This window comes from Sparus aurata, chromosome 21 (genome assembly GCF_900880675.1).
Source record: "Sparus aurata chromosome 21, fSpaAur1.1, whole genome shotgun sequence".
NCBI classification, from domain to species: domain Eukaryota; kingdom Metazoa; phylum Chordata; class Actinopteri; order Spariformes; family Sparidae; genus Sparus; species Sparus aurata.
Window position 1 is genome coordinate 7195546 of NC_044207.1, and position 17140 is coordinate 7212685.

At 41.3% G+C, this 17140-nt stretch overlaps 1 protein-coding gene across 5 annotated transcripts in view; it reads right to left on the reverse strand.

Moving 5' to 3' along the window:
• Window positions 1-812: 812 nt before the first annotated feature.
• Window positions 813-17140, reverse strand: part of col15a1b (collagen, type XV, alpha 1b) — a 62401-nt gene continuing 46073 nt past the window's right edge. For 3 of the 5 annotated variants that reach the window (XM_030403993.1, XM_030403989.1, XM_030403988.1), the window contains 26 exons: window positions 17001-17060; window positions 16880-16915; window positions 16670-16711; window positions 16334-16396; window positions 15483-15518; window positions 15037-15120; window positions 14864-14929; window positions 14504-14539; window positions 14100-14162; window positions 13840-13929; window positions 13256-13291; window positions 13010-13063; window positions 12677-12733; window positions 12284-12343; window positions 11957-12001; window positions 9526-9595; window positions 9348-9373; window positions 7816-7914; window positions 7507-7642; window positions 7309-7373; window positions 7033-7164; window positions 6605-6703; window positions 5461-5535; window positions 5129-5326; window positions 4803-4918; window positions 813-3827 (listed from right to left, as the gene is read on the reverse strand). In XM_030403993.1, coding sequence (XP_030259853.1) covers window positions 3605-3827; window positions 4803-4918; window positions 5129-5326; window positions 5461-5535; window positions 6605-6703; window positions 7033-7164; window positions 7309-7373; window positions 7507-7642; window positions 7816-7914; window positions 9348-9373; window positions 9526-9595; window positions 11957-12001; window positions 12284-12343; window positions 12677-12733; window positions 13010-13063; window positions 13256-13291; window positions 13840-13929; window positions 14100-14162; window positions 14504-14539; window positions 14864-14929; window positions 15037-15120; window positions 15483-15518; window positions 16334-16396; window positions 16670-16711; window positions 16880-16915; window positions 17001-17060 — 2067 coding nt within the window. In that variant the 3' untranslated portion in view covers window positions 813-3604. The remainder of the gene's footprint in view (window positions 3828-4802; window positions 4919-5128; window positions 5327-5460; window positions 5536-6604; window positions 6704-7032; window positions 7165-7308; window positions 7374-7506; window positions 7643-7815; window positions 7915-9347; window positions 9374-9525; window positions 9596-11956; window positions 12002-12283; window positions 12344-12676; window positions 12734-13009; window positions 13064-13255; window positions 13292-13839; window positions 13930-14099; window positions 14163-14503; window positions 14540-14863; window positions 14930-15036; window positions 15121-15482; window positions 15519-16333; window positions 16397-16669; window positions 16712-16879; window positions 16916-17000; window positions 17061-17140) is intronic. The other 2 variants (XM_030403990.1, XM_030403991.1) reach the window with 2 other exon arrangements.

Sequence of the window (17140 nt, forward strand, 5' to 3'; positions counted from 1 at the left end):
CACCTTTACAGTGATATGTGGTTTGCTTCCATTTTTTCCTGATACACGCAAGCAGCTTAACTCACAAGTGTCTAATAGTGTCCAGTGGGGAATCTCAGCCATTGCTGATGTTAATTTTGGCTGCCACTTCATGTCTATCTTTACCATTTGCAAAAATGACAGTGTCATTTGCATACATTTGGTTTTTGACAACAGGGTGTACAAATGGCAGGTCATTAACATTTAAACTGAATGAAAGAGGTTGTGCAATTAAGCCCTGCTGGACACCAAACACAGCAGAGTCCTAACTCCAACTCTGTTCCATTGTCTGATCATTGTTAGTTAGGACTCCATCCATTTGACTTTAATGTGCCAAAGCCCTTATGACATTAAGTTGGCACAAAGGACACCTTATATCACACACATTCTATTGGATTTGCAATCAAACTAGACAAGGTTTCTGACATAAGGATGACTTCACTGAAGTTGATCTTGTAATATGTAGGAGAGGACAGACTGGTAAGACGTTGCACCAGTAAACTGAGGGTTTTTCTTTGATGCTCTCATTTGTATGTGAAAGTTGACCATACACCGAGGTTCTCTAAATTTCAACACCAGTCTCCACTGACAGCTTAAGGGCAGAAACCACAAGATTTATTAATGCTGTAAGAAGATATGATTCAATATTTCTTAGTGACCAAAGGAACCCGTATGATGCATGGGCTGGTCTAACCATTCTTTTATTGATTTGACTTTTATTAAAAAAGTGCAATAGAAAGTCTCAGACACAAAGAGTAAAGGACACTAAAGGAGTCACCTCATTTAAAAAAAAAAAAAGCACAAAATAAGACATTTATTCAGTGAGCACCAGTCTGTCAGTACAAATGTTTCCTCAGAAGCTCAAGTTTTGTTTGAACAGTTACATAATCCGACGTCAGGACAACTAACTCAGAACAATCGAAACATTTTAAAACACTGTGTGATTTTCAGCCAGGCCTATGTCATCTTTACAGGCAGAACTACATCTCGATCAACGCTTGGTGAGAGAAAATCTTCAGTCGTTTAGTGTGCGTCATACAAAATCTACCTCTACAGAGTAAAAAACAAGAACATCTGGACAATAATAACACACATATATACTGTACATGTACACGTTCCAACTTCATCAAAATCTCAAAGTGAACTCGCTAGATTCCCGCACTATGTCCTGCTACTGCTTAAATGAATGAAAACCACACATCGATTTCAACTCTAATACGAACGCTAAAGCACTGAGGTTAATGGTGAGACTAGATCGAATCACTTTATTGGGAGTAGCAGGACCAAAGTTCAGCAGAAAACAGGAAAACAAAATCTATATTATCCTGATTTGGACGATCAATCTTTAATACTGGATTATGCGAGGCCAATTAGTAATGCATTAAACTGATAAATAAATGCAACACAAGGTCAACAATGAGTCAACACGTTTTCAGCGGGGGGTTTATCTCGCATGACTAATCTCTTTAAATTCAACGATTGGAGAGAAGATCTTAGTGGTAAAATTTTTGTTTTTTTTTGGTCAGTTCCAGCCAGGGAGGAAATGTAAATGATGCTGCGATTGTTTGACTCGGTTGCTCAGGAGGAAGTCATTTACGTACAGTGTATTTACATCTAAAATACGACAGTAAAGAATGGACACTGATGTTTGACATTACAGAGAAACACCCACTCGAAAAAGTCTGACAAAAACGCATCTCTGTGTTGAGGTGCCTTTGAGTACAGTAGATCATGGTACAGTAACGGTTCACATTGTGCTCATAATTTATAAGGCAAGTCTGGCCATATTCTATATTTTTCTTATTGTCAATAAATCCCATAAAAAAGACCAAAACTATATGTAGAATCTTATTCTTCTGGGCTGTAGAGCTTCACTGTTGTCCAAAATCACATCAATGTGCCAAACTGTTGCGCTGATACGTTCCTTCATCACCATGAAAACAAACACTGTCGTTTATGTAGACTCAGTCCCATATACACTCATTCCTCGCACTGTTTTCTCCTGTTCGAGTAATATCTGATAAGAACTACGATGGCCACCTGTGTAAGATATGTCAATTTTGCGATTTTTTATTTTCTGAGTAAACTGTTCCTTTAAGAGAGGGGTTAACACATTGTTAGTTTTGATTTGGTTTTTTTCATGGGATATATTGACACAACAGAATGTTTGCCAGAAAGCTCGACTCACGCGCGATGATTTGTTTCACGCACGACCTGCAGTGTAAATATATTCTTCAAAGAGCGCCGGCTTTAGTACACAACACGTGGTTCTAAACTACAACACTGTCATGTTCAGTAAAGAGACTGAGATAAGTCATTTTTTTTTTTCTTTTTACCAAAGATTCAGTTCCATTAAAAAAGACCACTAAAGACTACAATACCTTGTTTCCCTGCAAAGGAACTTGAACATGGATGTGCACCAACAGTTTTTAACCCATTTACTACAAATTGTTAATCACGCTGCATATTTTATATCACAGCCACTAAGCAAATGTAATGTCTTTATTTTTGTTCCAAACAGCCAAGTGTCCATCGCTTTCCCCTGCTGGAAAAACCAGCATAGACCAGCGCCAAAACCAGCACCAAAACACAACATGTGCTGGTCTATGCTGACCAGCAGGACCCTACATAAAAATCATTTGGCAGCCTTGTTTAAAGGTCCAGTGTGCTGGATTCATGGGGATCTACTGTCAGAAATGTAATTTTATTAGTGTAAAACACCTGAAACTAACAATCACTCTGTATTCTTCAGAGGACGCCCTCTGTAGGGCACCAGGCACCTTTTGCTTTTTTTTAAGGCAGGGTGAGGTACTTTTAAGGACCTTTAAGGTGTTTAAAATATCACAGTCAACATCAGGCATTACTTTTGTCAGAATATGTTCTTGTTCTGAATTCATTTAACGCATCACACCAGAAACATGAAAGAATGAACATGAACAAAGAATTATGTAAACTTAACGTTCACAAACAGGTTTTAAGATTCTTCGTACTGGTGGGAAACACATAGAAACCACTGGCTGCATGAGACTGTCGAAAACGATCCTCCATTTGGAAACAATCAACAAGAATGTAACTGAGAAAGATTTGTAGCGATGGAGATAAAACACTGGTATGGTCTGTGAAGTTATTCAGTTCTACTGATGTCTCTTACTTCAATAACACATTCTCTCCAAGTCCTAATGTTGTTTCATGTTCACAGTGAGTACAGATAACTTTGATCTGGGCTGGGACGGATGCATGGCAACATTAGAGACTGCTGGATTATACACGGCACTAAAGAGGAAACTAAAAGTGAAAGGAACTGAAATGTGTGTTTTGCACGTGTTGTGTTCATTTAGTGTTGCTGTCTGCTTCTGCATGTGTGTATTTTTTTTTCTGCATGTACAAATACAAGTGCCTAAATATGTGTTACTGTCATTTCTATGCGCTGACATGTCATCATAATGTGTGTATGTGCCTGCACGTGTCTTCCATTCAAATTCAAATGTATATGTGCACTATGTTGCATTATCTACTCCGCAATTTCAGCATGCCTGCATGTGTGTTGGTGAGTGTGTGTGCGCGTGTGTGTGTTTGCTCTGCATCCTCAGGTCCTCCTTTGATGTGTGTTCCCCACGTACGTGTTCTCTATACACAGCACTATGTAGTGGTTGGAGCAGGAGTGGGTGTGTTGTCCTAACAGTCGTCCCGTCTGCAGCAGTGCAGCCTGGCCCGTCACCGCCATGTCAGCCGTCCTCCACGCCTCGCAGTAGTTAGTGGTCAGGCGGATGCCTACTGCGCTGGAGCCGTGCCAGACCACCTTCTCTGGCCTGAGTGGAGAGGGAGAGACGGAGACAGAGACAGGGTCCAAAGTATGGCAGGTTAGCTAACTGGAAACATAGATGTTTAGAGTTCTGCAAAGGCCTAAAACTGAGAGCAGAACTCAGCTTATACACATTAATGAGACCTGACTGAAACTCACTGGTGATACCAAATTTGGGATTGAGCCCCAATGTCTGACTACCAGGAAAAAAAATGTTGTCCAATCACAATTTTTTTTTAAATTCCCCAATCTTCGTAAGGTATGGAAGAGGATTAGGGCCACATGTGATTTTTTTTTTTAGTTCTGACTTTAAAGTCAGAATTCTGAGAAAAAAGTCAGAATTCTGAGATTAAAGTCAGAATTCTGACTTTAATCTCAGAATTCTGACTTTAAAGTCAGAACTAAAAAAAAAAACTGAACTGAACCTTGATGGCAACCAAGGTGCTTCTGAGAATGACTCCCTTTCTTTTCATTTGAAAAAACAGAACAAAATGGAGGAAATAACTACAAATGTCCACTACAGAGGACATTTTTAAAAACTTAAATACTATGCTAAAATACAGTTAAAAAATTCAGACAATGTTTTAATGTGTTGTTAAGAGACTTGTATGAAATATGCGAACAACATTTCAAGCCAAAATTTGCTCAATGAAAAGTATTATGTGCTTACTTTTCCTCTTCCCATAAAATGTGCTTGCCATTTTCCTAAATGAGGAAGAGAAAGGTACCAAAGCCCCACCCCTTCACATTTGGTATCATTGAAAAGCCCTAAATGTCCTCTGTAGATAGCAAAAGGAGTTAATTTAGTAGTATGCAGTGGGTGGGAGATATTCAGGTTTAGAAATGTCCTCCACAGAGGACAAATTTGAACTACTGGTAGTCAGGAGGCTATTGTTGTCTATTTGTCTATATGTCTATTTATTTGTTTTTTTTTATGTTTTATTTTCTTATTTGATTGATTGATTGACACATCTTTACTCACCATGCTGAGTCGGTCATCACGTTGCGCCCGTCAAAGGAGTAGATGGGTGTGGACGGGTTAAACGTGCCTCCGTTCCCAGAGAAGATGGACATCCAACTATCGAACAGCACTTCACCCTGAGGGGAGAGATGGACAAATGTGAGCTGAAACATCGCGAAAGGAGATGTCAGCGGTAAACACGTCGTCCACTACTGAGTGTATCTTTAAACCTGTAGGGACACAGTGGGTCCCAAAGGTCAGAAATGCAGATAAGTATAATGACGACAGCAGTGAAACCTTGTTATATCTCAGTAAAAGTGTAAAGGTAAATATCAGTTTGTCCTCACCCTGAGATTAACCACGGGCATGTTGGTGCGGTCCGCCTTCCTCACGATGGTTGCCAGGTCCTGCAGGTGTGAGGACAGGAAGGCCCTGTAGGTGGCCGTTAGCCCCATAGCGCGTGCCTGCTGGTAACACTGGAAGTCCGCTCCCCGGATGCCACGCATGTCCCCCTTCAGCGGACTGTTCAGTGCTACCAGGTGGAGCTGAGACACAGGAAGACACAGCAAATCCGACACATGATTCATCACAGATGTGGCGTCAGCCAGGTCTGCCAAAGTGAGGCGGTCGCTGGCCGTGTGTTGCCAGGTGCCTGTTAAGGTGTGTTTGTTACGCTCACCCCAGGAACAGCGTTGAAGGTCTGTGGTAGTACATGATAGCTGGGCTGATATCCTCTGCTGCCCTCCTGAAGCTCCTATTCAACGCAAAAATATGAATTAGTACGTTCAGTTCTAGATGTAAAGATACACCGACCAGCCACGACGTTAAAACCACTGACAGGTGACGTAAATAACGTTTATCATCTCATCATCATGCGATGTGCTGCTGGTAAACCTTGGGTGCCTGACACGTACCACCCATCCTAACACTGTAGTGGCCCCCTCATCACAACAACACTACCCGATGGCAATGGCCCCCCTGGCAGGACAATGTGCCCTGACACACCAAACACACTGCTCAGGAGCAGCTCGAGGAACACAATAAAGGGCCCAAGGTGTCAACCGGGCCCCAGATCCCAATCTGATCGAGCATCTGTAAGAACATGCTGGATCAGGTCTGATCCATAGAGGCCCCACCCCCCAACGTACAGGACCCAGAGGATCCACTATAAAATGCCCATGTGCCAGACACTACAGGACTTCCTCAAAGGTCTTAAGTCCATGTGTTGACAGGTCAGAGCTGTTTGGGCTGCATAAGGGGAACCTTCACAGTATTAGGCAGTTGCTCATGATGTTATGCCTGGTGGTTTCCAAAGATTTATGTATGAGAACAGACAGTTTTAGATCGCAGTTGGATATGGTCTCATCAGGTTTTTTTATAGTGTGTTCATCACAGTTTCAGGGCATGTGCAGTACATTGTTGGTGTTCAGATCCTTAACTTAAGTAATAGTAGTAACACCTCACTCTGAAAATGATCAACTAAATGTAAAAGTGCTGCATTCATAACCTTACTTTAGAAAAGGCACGCAAATACAATAAGCAAAAAAGTACTTTAAGTATGAAGTCTTTTTCTTTTCTTCTTTTAAAATTAAAATGACCCTGCATTAAGCAGTATGTTGCATTTCACTGCTGTACATGTATAAGTATGAGCTCATTTTTTTACTACTTTATATTCTGTTGGGTTGCAATCCATCACATTCTATAAGATCATTATATGTTTGTAGCTACAGTTCCTGAGAGAGAGAGAGAGAGAGGGAGAGAGAGGGAGAGAGAGAGAGAGAGAGAGAGAGAGAGAGCGAGAGAGAGAGAGAGAGAGAGAGCACCTGGCTGTGGGCTCTGTGTGGTCTGCTCCAGTCTCCAGGTCTGCTGAGGGCCTGGGATGCTGCTGTGGAGGCGGCTCCACTTTGGATCAATTCACCGAGCTGAAAGAAAACACATATCAGATCTGGTTCAGAGTTGTGATCCCACGTTGATGTCACCACCTGCTTTCATCAGGTTAAATGTCATGTTAGATAATAACACAACATGTCATGGAGACCGTCTGAGTCACTGTTCTGTAGGTCAAACTCAAAACTTCTTTATATTCACAGCTTGTAAAGCATGAACAACAGGTGGTATTATTATTTTATTATTATTTTATCTTCTGTAAAAGACACTGACATTGTGTTCGTGCACCGTTGATAAATGACAAGTACAGAGAAGAATCACACATCGAATCAAACTTCCACATGTCCACTAACACAACACACACCTGGATCTTGCGCAAGCCGTTGCGTACTCTGACGTACAGCTCTCCTCCCTTCTCAGACACATACACCAACGTTCCCTCTGCAGCCCGGTGAGAATCTCTGCTCAGAGCGTGTAGAGTCTTATAGGTGGTCACCTGAATGTACACATCACAGCATCAGTGCTGGGCCTTTAGCACACTTATACTGTTTTACCATAACTTGCCTCAGTATTAACACTTATATAACAACTAGACAGTGTATCAGCAGTGAAGGGACTTGCATAATGGCAGGTATCTTACCGGGCTGGCATAACCTGAAGATCCCGGTGGTCCGGGGGGACCAGGAGGTCCGGGGATACTGACATCTGATGATGACACATAGAGATACATATAACAGATACAGACAGTCAGCCTCAACCTTAAACATGTCGTCTATATCTTTAATAAACCTAACCTGAGGTCTCCACCTCTCTCTCTCACCTTTACACACACACTTACCTCCATATGTAGGTCCTGGGGGACCAGCAGGGCCAGGGGGCCCTCGAGGTCCAGGACGTCCGTGCCCAGAAGGTCCAGGTCGGCCCTGAGGACCCACAGGCCCTTGAGGACCCACGATGGATTCACCTTTTGGACCCTGCAGGATCACATATACAGAGAAATTCAGCTGAGAATGCCTCATCGCATTTTAAAAGCAATGCACAACTCAAGCTGAAAATGTTCACTCACAGATATCCAACTGAATAAATACTAACTAATACTAGTTAGAACCGTATTTTCAGCATGTAGCTTTTCATTATCTGAACTCACCACAAGTCCTGACCTCCCAGGCAGTCCTGGAGGACCGGGCGGCCCGCTGTCACCCTTCTCTCCCTTCTGACCCGTGTACCCCTGATCCCCTCTGGCACCCTGAGAGATCCACAAAGAAACAGACAAATGTACAGAGGATCAGGCACATGCTGTTTAAAAGATAAGTTCAGGAGTATCCAGAAGCTTAATTCTTTGTCCTCTCTCAGATTTTTCTTCACTCAACTTACATAGCTCTATGTTTATAACAATCACAGCCTGTTAGAAAGCATACATAAGGATTAAATACACTTTTGGGGCAGCAGTTTTTTACTGATAGCCTTAAAACTCTAAGTTTCACAAACAGAATCACGAATCATCTGTGATCAAGAGAACAGCCCAGAGGAAACGAAAATTGGAAAAGAGATCTCAGTAGTGTCTCATTCATTTCTCCTAGACAACTATGAGATCTCTGTGAGACCAAAGTGAGACTGTGGCTGATTTCTCCTGTTTCTCAGTTGTTTCTCCTGAGAAACAGGTGCAGAAAATCTCAACTTGGGCTCCCTGTACGTTTCAAAGGAGATCCCATCAAGCTCTCAATGAAGTTTCAGAATGTCTCCCCAGTGCTGGGAAGGAGCAAGGTTTAAGCGGTAAAGTCTCAAGTCTCACCTATTGCTCCTAAGGAATTTTAGGAGAAACAAATGAGAAATGTTTGAGACCAAAAAAGACTACAACGAGACTGAAATGAGAACTCTCATTGAGCTCCTTTATGGCTCCATAGCTCCATAGCCATAATAACATTTTGGCAGTAAGCTGACAGTATTTGTGTGTAAGCAAACATACACTGACCAACAGTAGCATTTATTTTGACAAACGTTTCTGACCACCTGATGAATTGAGTCAGTGTCCCCGCACTGCACAGAATGTAATTTATGCCATTAGAGGTCTCTCGATCTAAACAAAACAAAATGTGTCAGCAGCGTGGGACAAGTGTTCAACAACCACCGCTGCTGATAAAAATCTGTCTTTGTCACTCAGGCAGAAATGTCTACGGATGAAGTAATGGTTTTTTTTTTTCATGCCATGTTTATTCATGTTCACTGACTTCCTTTTGCTAACATTGTGGGATAATGTAAAGTAAACACGATATCTATCAGAGTCTAAGTCATTTTTAGACATGAGCAGAAATCTAACAAAGGATGTTGTTAAGTTCTGTATTGGTCTCCACCAACTCCTGAGTAAATCATCTGGCACTTCAGCTGTTACATGCTATAAAAGCACCAGCTGGTCGCTAACTTTGTTAAAACCCCGAAACAAAGAGCTCAGAGTCACTTAAAAGCTGTGTCGAGCTCAGGAGAGCTGTGGAGTCAGGTGATGATGGACTGTGGTTTTGTTCTAATAGCACCCGGCGTCACACAACACAAAGTCACCTGATGCAGTGGACGTGAAACTGTTGGTCAGTGCACCTTTAACATGACGTGAATCCTCGCGGATGATTTGCTGTCAGTGTACGGTTTTGACATTTAACATGTAATAAAAGATAATTCGGCACTCACCACGATTCCATCTGGAAACACGGGTGCTGGGAAGAAAGCACGATACGATATGAATGACACAAGTTCCTGCAGGCATTTCTCATTGTTTTTAAGCAACTCAGTTCAAACCAAATGGAGACCCAGATATCAGAGGACGCTAATGTCAGTCAATAAGACAGATCTGTTGTAAAGATCTTACCAGGTGTGCCTGGTTCTCCAGGTAATCCCACATCTCCTTTGTCTCCTTTAAGTCCCAATGTCCCTGACTCCTACACACACACACACACACACACAGAGACACACACCCATGACCATTACATTGATATCAGGATGTTCAGTGCACAGACGGCTGAACACATAGATTGAATTAATTCTTTAAGTCAAACATGTAAAGAACACGTTAAAAATGGCAGAACTCTGGTTACAACAAAAGAGACACAAAACACTGCAGTCAGCTCTGCAAAAAACACCTGTTAATACACGGGATGCATGCTTAAGACAGCAGCACGCGCAGCCCTGTCTCGGCTGTGGTGGTTAAAAGACAACAGGTTAGAGAACAGGATATTAAAGCAGGTGTTCAGGTGGTTTTTATAAAACAGATCTTGGGTCATGTGTTTGATAGGAACTGTCACTGACGTCCTGGTGTTTGACAGCTTGACGGGGGCTTAAAAAAAAAACACTGCAGCAGTTAAACGTTGCTTTGAGTTGACCACTAGAAGGGCCATTTAATTTAATGTATAAATCTGCAGGCCATACAATAAAGCTCGTTCAGCTTTAAAACTAATTGAATGAGACCTTCTGTGCATTCAGTCAGGTGAAAGTTCAGAGACTCATCTTCATACACTCATGTAGGAGCCCGTCACCAACCCTACAACTGAAACAATCACATCTGAAGAAAGAGGAGCCCAATTCCAATCCGATGTTTCCATAAAATGTCCAACAAATAATATTAACCATCAAACTTCACATTTAAATGCTAGCATTTTTTATAATTAATGATGCGCAGTGACTGTTTTTCTTTATAAGATGTATTACTGTTTAATCCCCGCATAGAGCCTCTCCCAGTTTATTTGATTGGAATTAAGCTAAGTAGAAAGTGCAGCATCATCAGAGGCCACAGGACACATTTCAAACAGAAAGCAAAGCCCGCAAACCAGCACCATGAGAACAGACGGCAGGTACCACAACCCATTACTATACGGTGGGGAAAGACGCACGCAGATCTTTTGCTGATGTAAATGCTACAGTGCTACAGTGCTACAGTGGAAGATGGATTCAAAATGTACACAAGTAATAAGCATAATAAATAATAAGCGTTTAAATATAAGTTTCAACATTAAACGCACTTATTACGCACTATAGCCCATTTTCAAATACAACACATTACATATGTAGTTATTAATAATTTGAATTTGTTAATTAACTTGTGAGTGCTACAAGTAAATGTATTCAACTAAAAAGTACATTTTTTTTCTTCTGAAATATAGTACAGTATAAAGAAGCAAATGGAATTTGAATATGGCAAATGCGAGATGAGAACACAATCAGGATATGGGGCGAGATTTGCATGAATTGTTGTCGTAAACATGTGTCGAAAGACAACTTGTTTCTCTGGCTGTAAATTTAAAGGAATTCTTTCTCTGGAATAACAGGGATTTTTCTGAAAAAAATCAGCAGCAGTATCTTGCAATAAATAAATACATTTGGGAACAATTAAGGCTTATTATCAACTAAAAAGTAATTTTTTTTTTCTTCTGAAATCTAGTACAGTATAAAGAAGCAAATGGAATTACTCAAGTAAAGTACAAGTACCTCAAATCTGTACTTAGGTACTTGAGTAGGAGTACTTTGCTACTTTCTACCGCTATTTATCTAATGAAAGGCAGGTCACAGTTTGATATATCTCACTTTGAATCCAATCAATTAATGAGGGAGCTTTTTATTTCCTTTGGAATGCATAAAATAGCCTTAATATTTTAAGAAAATATTTTTTATAAATTACTTTTTTTTAATTGATTGAACTGAAAAGTGATTTGGTACCGACTCTGATGTGCAGTATACACAGTAGATGACGACACCTAACTTCCTCTTAACCGTGGTGATGAGGACAGTACACACAGACGAGGCAAGCAGGATTCAGACTCAGAGCCCTTTAACACCCGGCATTAACATTCACCCTGGATGATCAGACTGGATTTATAAAACTCACAGCACATCTTGGTGGAAATGAAACCAACGTGCACCGCAGATCGGACCAGCCACTTCACATTTACAGCTGGATAATGCATCCTTTATTGATATCTGGGAATATTTTTGCATGTAGATCCAACCGCAAATACTTAACAGGTAGCTGAAATAATGCGACACTTGTACAGATACAACCTGCATACAAGAGGAATGTTAACGCCTGATGACATGTAGCCTTTCCAAGATTATTAGGATAGTAGGAGAGACAAGGGGAGGAGAGGAAAAAATGAGGGGAGGTATGAGAGATGGGGGGAGAGACGGGAAGCTGTTTGTAGCCCAGACCAGAGAGCTGCCATGCTGCTACACCCAACCACCAACAGAACCACCAGATGGTCCAATTTCAAGCTGAAACAGACCAATCAGATGGTCTGAGTAAGACTTACTCGTCCCTTTTTGCAGTGCGGTCTGGGGCGCACCGGAAACACTGTCTTTAAAATTCAAAGAAGAGCAGCGTCATCAGACTAAATGATCAGTCAACTTTAAATTGGGATGACCTTTACAGACATGTAAAAAAAAAAAAATGTTTTAATGCATTTTATGGAGCTACGCCCAACATACGTATATGAAACAAGCCTTTAAATATTTCAGAGTAAAGTGCTGGCTTTTCATGATCAGCATCAGCATCATCATCTAATCATCAACATCATCATCAAAATCCCTGAAAATACCAAAAAAGAGAAATAAATAGCCGGTCGCAGATGGAAACTTACTCCGTTCAGTCCGAGAATTCTTCCTGGAAGTCCAGGTGGGCCTGGAGGACCTGGAGGCCCCTGAGAGGTGAGACAGACAGACAGACAGACAGACAGACAGACAGACAGACAGATAGACAGACAGACAGACAGACAGAAGTAAGAGATAATCTGAAACGCCATAAAAAGCAACACCCTAACACCAAAATTCTAAATGGATGATGGACACATGCTGTCAGAGATTTATTTACATCAAACATTCATCAAATACAGGCTTGTGTAATCATCTGACTGCAAGGAATAGGTATCTGAATATATATTATATGTAAGTTTTTGATGGTCAAATAGATAAATGATTAGGGCTTTATCAACAAGAAAAGAAAGGTCTCTTTCTTCCTTTCCCTCCACTCTTACCTGTTGGCCAGTAGAGTCTCCTCTGTCACCTTTCCTCCCAGGCATACCAGGTCGTCCCTGCAGACAAAACAAGGATGAAACACATCTGTGTTTGTGCACAGTGTGCACTGTAGAGCATCAGGTACTGAGATCCTCACGTCCTCACCTTAAATTAGAGATTTAGTTCGGCACTGAACTTTTTAATAAATAAAAAAGCTTTCTCTTGGCATGAAGAAATATATTTCATTCCTTCATTTGTCACGGTGAGTTCTGTAACCAGTGCTTCAGTAGATTCTCTTCCTACAAGCGGAGTTTGTTCATTTCCCAAAATATATACAGCAAACAGGAACTTACTGGGCGCCCAGGGAAGCCATATTCTCCTTTTTGTCCAGATGGTCCTATTGGGCCCTGAGTAAAACAGAAACATAGTAATAAATATACACATCTTTCCCTCAACGAACAGTTTACCCGAGTAATTTAAACCAATAGGAGTAAAGAGATTTGTGTGTAGCTTTTCTTAGATCATCTGGAAAATATTTTTTAAAAACGGATTTGCTCTAACATTTGTAGGTATTCACATTCCTTTTAATATGAACTCACCATAAGTCCAACAGGTCCAGGGAACCCACGGTCACCCTATAGCAGGACAAAATGAATATGGCAAAATGCGAGATGAGAACGCAATCAGGATATGGTGTTGAGATTTACATGAATTGGTGTCGTAAACTATCGAAAGACAACTTGTTTCTCTGGCTGTAAATTTAAAGGGATTCTTTCTCTGGAATAACAGGGATTTTTCTGAAAAAAATCAGCAGCAGTATCTTGTAATGAATAAATACATTTGGGAACAATTAAGGCTTATTATCATGGAGGGTGAAACAGACTGATCTTGATTTCTGCACAGCAGTAGTTACACCTATTTCTCCTCTACCTTCTGTCTGCCATCTTATCCAGTTACCCTTATGTGTGACTTTGACTGACGTGCATGATACACACATGACATGTTGATATACGTGCTGTGCAGGTAGACATCAACTCTTTATCATAGTCCACAACTGAGTACCTGTGGTGCAGATTTCATGTGTTATGTTATTTGATGCATCATCTTACTCTCACTGACCATGTATGAGTTACCTGGTAAGATACTCGAGTCAGACAAAGGTAAAGGGTCGCTTGTGTGGTACCTTGATGCCTTTGGGCCCCTGGGGGCCTCTTGGCGCTGATAAGATGGATCCATCAGCAGCTATGGTCACCCCCGGCTCTCCCTTCTCTCCCTGTGCAAAGAAAGGGAAATTACATTTTTACATTCCTCACCAAATATAGTGGAGCCTCATGGTCTCAACCGTTACATGTTAAACATTTATTTTGGTTTTAGACACTTGTTATAATCACTATAAACATTCTGATGTCCATCTCTGTCATCCCACTGTGGTCTAGTTCGTACCTTGAACCCTGCTGGCCCCCGTACTCCTGGAGGGCCTACGTCTCCCTTTGGTCCCCTGGGGCCCTGGGGAGGGGTGAGAGGGCAGTGAGGCAGTGTGAATGGGGCTGGAGTTGTGGGCTTTAGGATTTACAAAGGTTTAAAGATTCTACTCAAGTAACTCAAGTAAGAGGAATAACCACCACCTATGGCATTACCACTTACGGCACTTCTGATACCTACCCTGTTTATCCCAAAGACAGCAAGAGATAAATTTGAAAAAAAAGTCACATTGCTGTCAAATAATTGTTGCATTTCTGTGTCAAAATACTCGTGCACACTTATATCACAATATCAAATATTGTCTGAATTCAGCCAACAGGTGAAACAAATGCTCAGCATGAGGTGATATTGCAAAATGCTCTTACAGGAAATCCAGCTCTGCCAGGCAAGCCTTCAGGGCCCTGCAACACGCAGACACAGCACACACATACACACACACAGCACACACGAACACATGCACGCATGCGCAGACATGAAGACAGATACAAGCAAAAGCGGTAGGCCTCAGTTAATGATATTTCCTGAAAAAGGCAGAAATTGCATGCTCGTAGGCAGCATCATCGAACACAACTGCAGCCAAAGCAAATCAAAAATGCATTAATGATGCAGTAGTAAGTATACTGTAAGTGATACAAGAGTTATACTGTAGGTAAAGTTACAGTAAAAGGCTGTTTGTATAATGGCAGTGTTGAAGACATTGTCACGAACAGCTGAGTGCTACGCACCGTTGGCCCTGGTGGTCCTCTGATCTCTGTGAAGTTGAAGATACCATCCGTAACATTGAGGAGCAGCTGCAGACAGAATATGTGATGAGTGAGATTGGGCACTGTTAAAATGTTTACAATGTGTTACGATGTTCTGTATGTGTGTGTGTGTGTGTGTGTGTGTGTGTGCGTACATCCTGCAGATTAATGATAGATCCAGGAGGTCCTGGAGGCCCAGCTGGTCCTGGGATACTGAGTCCGTCAAAACCTCGATCACCCTTCAGAGCACAAAACAGAGAATTATCATCATTTTATTACAAGCAAAATTTAAAACTATATGGCCTTGAAGGCTATGACTGAACCAAAACAGGGACGTTGCATCCAGACAGTGAAACAACGAGCTGAAACTGACTATAAAGCTTTGTGAAGCTGAGCGGCGCTGCAGATTCAGATGATAATTGTCTGGTGGTTCATCACTAAGAGCGACCCCTTTCACGCCGTCATTTGGTAAGATGTTACTATAAAAATACCTATTATAGCAGTTAAACATCCGACTATCAAGCTAAGTAGATTGTGCACAAATTGTACTAGATCCTGTGACATATTACTTAATATCCACACTTTTGTTCAGCTCCCCTACCTTGGGTCCTGGACTGCCTTTTTCTCCTTTGGCCCCCTGTTTGTGGAGCAAAGACAAATTAAAAGTAACTAATGTGTTATTTCAGTCATGGAAAATCCTCTTTTTGACATCACAGTCAGACTGGGAAAGAAACATAATTTGTGAGCAGTTCACTGTAGTTAGTTCAGTGCTGTAATATGTACCAACCAAGATACAACATACAAACATGGACCTTTTCAAAGATAGCTTACGATTTCAACAACATGCATGCAGAGTTTCATATTAAAATATCTGACTAGTTGCGTGAGCTTCTAGCTATCAGCTAGCTGCCTACTATTAGCACTCTTGCTAATGTCCTTGCCAACAGTGAAGCTGTTTAACGTGTTACTCCAATAAGGCTTTGCTGATGCTGCTGATAAATGTGATAACTAGGCAATGTACAACTACTACTGAGTGTGCTGCCTTTGTCGAGTTTGTTGTTGGATATATAAGTTATATTATTTATCAGAGGTGGTAAAAAGTTACTAGATTTCTGTAAGTCCACGCCATCCACTGTGGTATGACCAGCAGTCACACATCGATGCTGCTCAGCTAAAGTGAAGTTTAGGCCCTGTCATTGTATCACCCCAGTCACTCTCATTACTGCCCGACACGGATTAGTAAAAATGTCATTGCTGCCCACTCTTATACATAACTTAAGATAATTAATTATTGTTTGATATGTTTTACCTACTATTTTAAGTGCCACAACCATTACTTGTGAGCTGCGCGGTTAAGAGTTAATCACTCATGTTGCTATGCTACACCCTTCCACATCATAAATTTGTTATAAACCACTGGTCACATTTGTTGTGTGAACACCTGTCACTTACCCTAGCACCTGGTAGTCCAGCAGGCCCCTGTAGGCCCTCTGGTCCTGGGTCTCCTGGCTCACCCTGCAATCACACACACAATATAGACACAAAGTTGCATCTACAATATAGTAATTGGCTTCTTAGTTATTTTTTCAATCTAAATACTTATTTTTTTCAAAAACAATCATAAACATCATTCCCATGGGTATCTCTAACTGTTTGTCTTAGCACACTCAAAGAATAATAAGACCTCTGACATCTACTGACCACCAAATATACAGGTAAGGAAATAACTGAAAGGACATGATTATTGACAAACACATCCAAAGCAGAGCTATTTCAGGGTCAAACTACCTTGACGGAGAGTCCTGGAGCACCAGTGGCTCCATCATCACCCTGCAGAGGACATGAGAGAGCATCTTCAACTACTGTGCAAGACGGAGCAATTAAATTGTGTCACCGGGGAACCATACACCTTGTATCATTAGCTGTTAAAGACAGAACTGAGCGACCTTCTGCCAGCATAATGCATACATTTACTTAGAGTTTCAAAAAGGAAATTACCTTAGGTCCCTGAGGGCCAGGTAGGCCAGGAGGACCCTGGAAAGCAAACAGAAGAGACTTACTGTATATTATGAAACAATATCTGCAGTCTACATAATAACACACATAGTCTCACACTGACCTGTGGGCCTCTGACTCCAGCTCCGATGAGCATGTCACTCTTCCCAGATCCCTCCATATCCTAAAAACAAAAAGACACTCTAATGAATTACACTGTTTATATTTGTACATATTATGTCCATACAATTCTATTTCTATTTC